Consider the following 2,917-nt stretch of genomic DNA (forward strand, 5'->3'; position numbering starts at 1 on the left):
CACTATATAACGTTCCATCGAATTTTTAATGATCCAAACATTGAAATATTATTCAACTCCATCTCTTTCCGTCCCGTCCCATCTGATTCACTCAATCCAAACAAATATTGTAATGATACCTCAATTAAACAAGGTTAGAGAAATTACTATTTTGATACCTCAATTTCTGTCTCCAAATTTTTTTCCATTTTGATACCTCAATTTCTGTCTCCAAATTTTTTTCCTTTAAATCATAGAAATTGGTTAATCAAATACTAGTACTAGTTTTATGTTAGATATCATTTTCTGCTCCATATATAAGTCCAAGAGCTTGAATACTAAAAATGTGTTGCAGGCACATAAAATTCTCAATTCTGAAAGGTAATCATTAACACAAACTGTTACTAGTATTCTAATGACTTAAGATTTCAGTGCATTGCATGCCCAAATCTTCTGATACTACAGAACAAATATGATTAAGAGAAACAACCCTAGAATTTCATATTTGATTAAAATAAAAGACACAAAATAAACAGCTCCAACATTACGTATATGAGGAAACTGAAATTCCTAAATGAAAATGAAAAAGTAAGACATTATGACTCAGTCAATCTTCATCAGAGTAACTTTTATTGATCTTTTCCATAGCTGATTCAAAGATGCTCTCAAGCTCCCTCTGAAATTCCACAAAAACAAATGCTTCTTGCTCCTGCTTGTCATCAATCAACCGTTTCCCTTTTATCATTGCAGCATTGATCTTCATTTTGTCAAGTGAGTTTAGCATTGAAGTAACACTATCATCCTTCATTACTTTCCTCATGTTGTAAAGATAATCATCTAAACCATTCAGTGCATTAACTTTCTCCATGAACTTCATGTCTTCCTTCTTGAAATTCTCAGCTTCCTGGATCATTCTCTCAATTTCAAGGGTTGTTAGCCTTCCCTTTTCACTTGTTATTGTAATATCTTTCTCATTCCCACCAGTTTCTTCCTTCGCCGAGACATTTAAAATACCATCAACATCTATTGAAAAACAAACTTTGACAGGAATGTGGCCTCGAGGAGCAGGAGGTATTGAGAAATTAAACGAACCCAATAAGTTGTTCTCAGTGGCTTTCAATCTCTCGCCCTCATAAACCCTAAAGAATATATTCGATTGGTCATCTTTAACTGTAAAATAATTGTGCATCATCTTTACAGGAATTTGGGTGTTCCTAGGAATCACCACACTCATAACATCTCCTCTTACCAACATACCTAGAGATAAAGGGGTTACATCTCGCAGAACCAAGTTAAGAGAATTTTCAGTGTCTTCACACAGCAAAGAAGCTTGAACAGCTGCACCATAAGCAACAGCCTCATCCGGGTTGATGCTCAAACAAAGGTCCTTCCACATGAAAAAGTCTTGCAACATCTGCTGGATTTTGGGAATCCTAGAAGAACCACCCACAAGAACAACATCGTCCACACTACTCTTGTTGACCTTAGAGTCAGTAAGACAACTCTCAACCGTCTTCATACACTTTTCAAAGAGATCTAAGTTGAGTTGCTCAAACTTGGCTCTAGTGATTGCTGACTGAAAATCAATACCTTCAAATAAGGCATCTATGTCAATTGTGGCATCGGTATCAAATGAAAGTGTCCTTTTTGCCCTCTCGCAAGCCGATCTCAACCTCCTAAGAGCCCTTGGGTTTCCACTAAGGTCTTTATCATGCTTTCTTTTGAACTCCATCACAAAGTGGTTCACCATTCTGTTATCAAAATCTTCGCCTCCGAGATGAGTATCTCCTGCCGTGGCTTTGACATCAAAGAGATTATTCTTAATTTTGAGAACAGACACATCAAAAGTTCCACCACCAAGATCAAAGATGAAAATATTTCTCTCTTCAACACAATTAGCTCTCTTCTGAAGACCATATGCAAGAGCAGCGGCAGTAGGTTCATTGATTATCCGAATTACATTAAGGCCAGCAATGGCACCAGCATCTTTAGTAGCTTTCCGCTGAGAATCATTGAAATAAGCAGGCACGGTAACTACTGCATTTTCAACTGTTGATCCCAAAAATTTCTCAGCAATCTCACGCATCTTTGTGAGAACCATTGATGAGATTTCCTCAGCACAAAAGCACTTTTCATCACCCTTATACAAAACTCTGATCTCAGGTTTGTCATCTTTGCCAGCAACAACTTTAAATGGCCACAACTGTATGTCATTTTGAATCACAGGATCACTATATTTCCTTCCAATTAACCTCTTTGCATCTAAAACAATCAAGACGTCAATAATATATAAATTGTTTTTCCTAATCACTGCATAAAAATAAATAATAACCACAATATCAACTATGCGGGAAGATAAAAAAAAAAGATAGATTACCAAAGATGGTGTTGGCAGGGTTTGAAGCAGCCTGATTTTTTGCAGCATCGCCAATCAATCTTTGAGAATCAGTAAAAGCAACAAAAGAAGGTGTAGTTCTGTTTCCTTGATCATTATGAATGATCTCTGCACGATTGTTTTGCCCCTGCCAAACTGCTACACACGAATAGGTTGTTCCAAGGTCAATTCCAATTGCTGGACCTTTGTATTTTTTGGCCATTATTACTCAATGTGATTGAAAACTGTTTAGGAAAATCTCTGAATCATTGTTGGTTTTTATAAATGTGGAGTAGTTAATGTGCGAGCATTAATATTATAGTTGTACTCCGCATGTGCCTGTCTTGATTCCATGAAAATGATTTAATTATATCTTCCTATAAAGCACAGATGACTTTTCATTATCCTGTTAAATTTGGTAGTAGGGTTATCAACAAGAGTGTTAATTTCGTGACTTTTCAGTACTCTCTTCTCAATTACTGCTACTATCATAATGTTGCATGCACTCACGACGGTTTGTTTTCTTTTTATTTTTTAAGTTTCACAGTTTAGTGAATTCTTACT

At 36.1% G+C, this 2,917-nt stretch overlaps 1 protein-coding gene across 1 annotated transcript; it reads right to left on the reverse strand.

Moving 5' to 3' along the window:
- Positions 1-418: 418 nt before the first annotated feature.
- LOC127128245 (heat shock cognate 70 kDa protein) lies at positions 419-2,667 on the reverse strand. Its single transcript, XM_051057468.1, has 2 exons — positions 2,357-2,667; positions 419-2,241 (listed from the first exon to the last, which is right to left on the reverse strand). Exons 1-2 carry the CDS (start codon positions 2,574-2,576, stop codon positions 587-589), a joined length of 1,875 nt encoding a protein of 624 aa, XP_050913425.1. The 5' UTR covers positions 2,577-2,667; the 3' UTR covers positions 419-586.
- Positions 2,668-2,917: the final 250 nt, after the last annotated feature.

This window comes from Lathyrus oleraceus, chromosome 3, assembly GCF_024323335.1.
Source record: "Lathyrus oleraceus cultivar Zhongwan6 chromosome 3, CAAS_Psat_ZW6_1.0, whole genome shotgun sequence".
In the NCBI taxonomy this organism is placed as follows: Eukaryota; Viridiplantae; Streptophyta; class Magnoliopsida; order Fabales; family Fabaceae; genus Lathyrus; species Lathyrus oleraceus.

Excerpts from the sequence above, each read along its gene's own strand:
- LOC127128245 (XM_051057468.1), bottom strand. The coding sequence starts at position 2,576 with ATGGCCAAAAAATACAAAGGTCCAGCAATTGGAATTGACCTTGGAACA. Across the intron at positions 2,242-2,356 it reads CCCTGCCAACACCATCTTTG|ATGCAAAGAGGTTAATTGGA; the intron begins GTAATCTATCTT and ends TGATTGTTTTAG.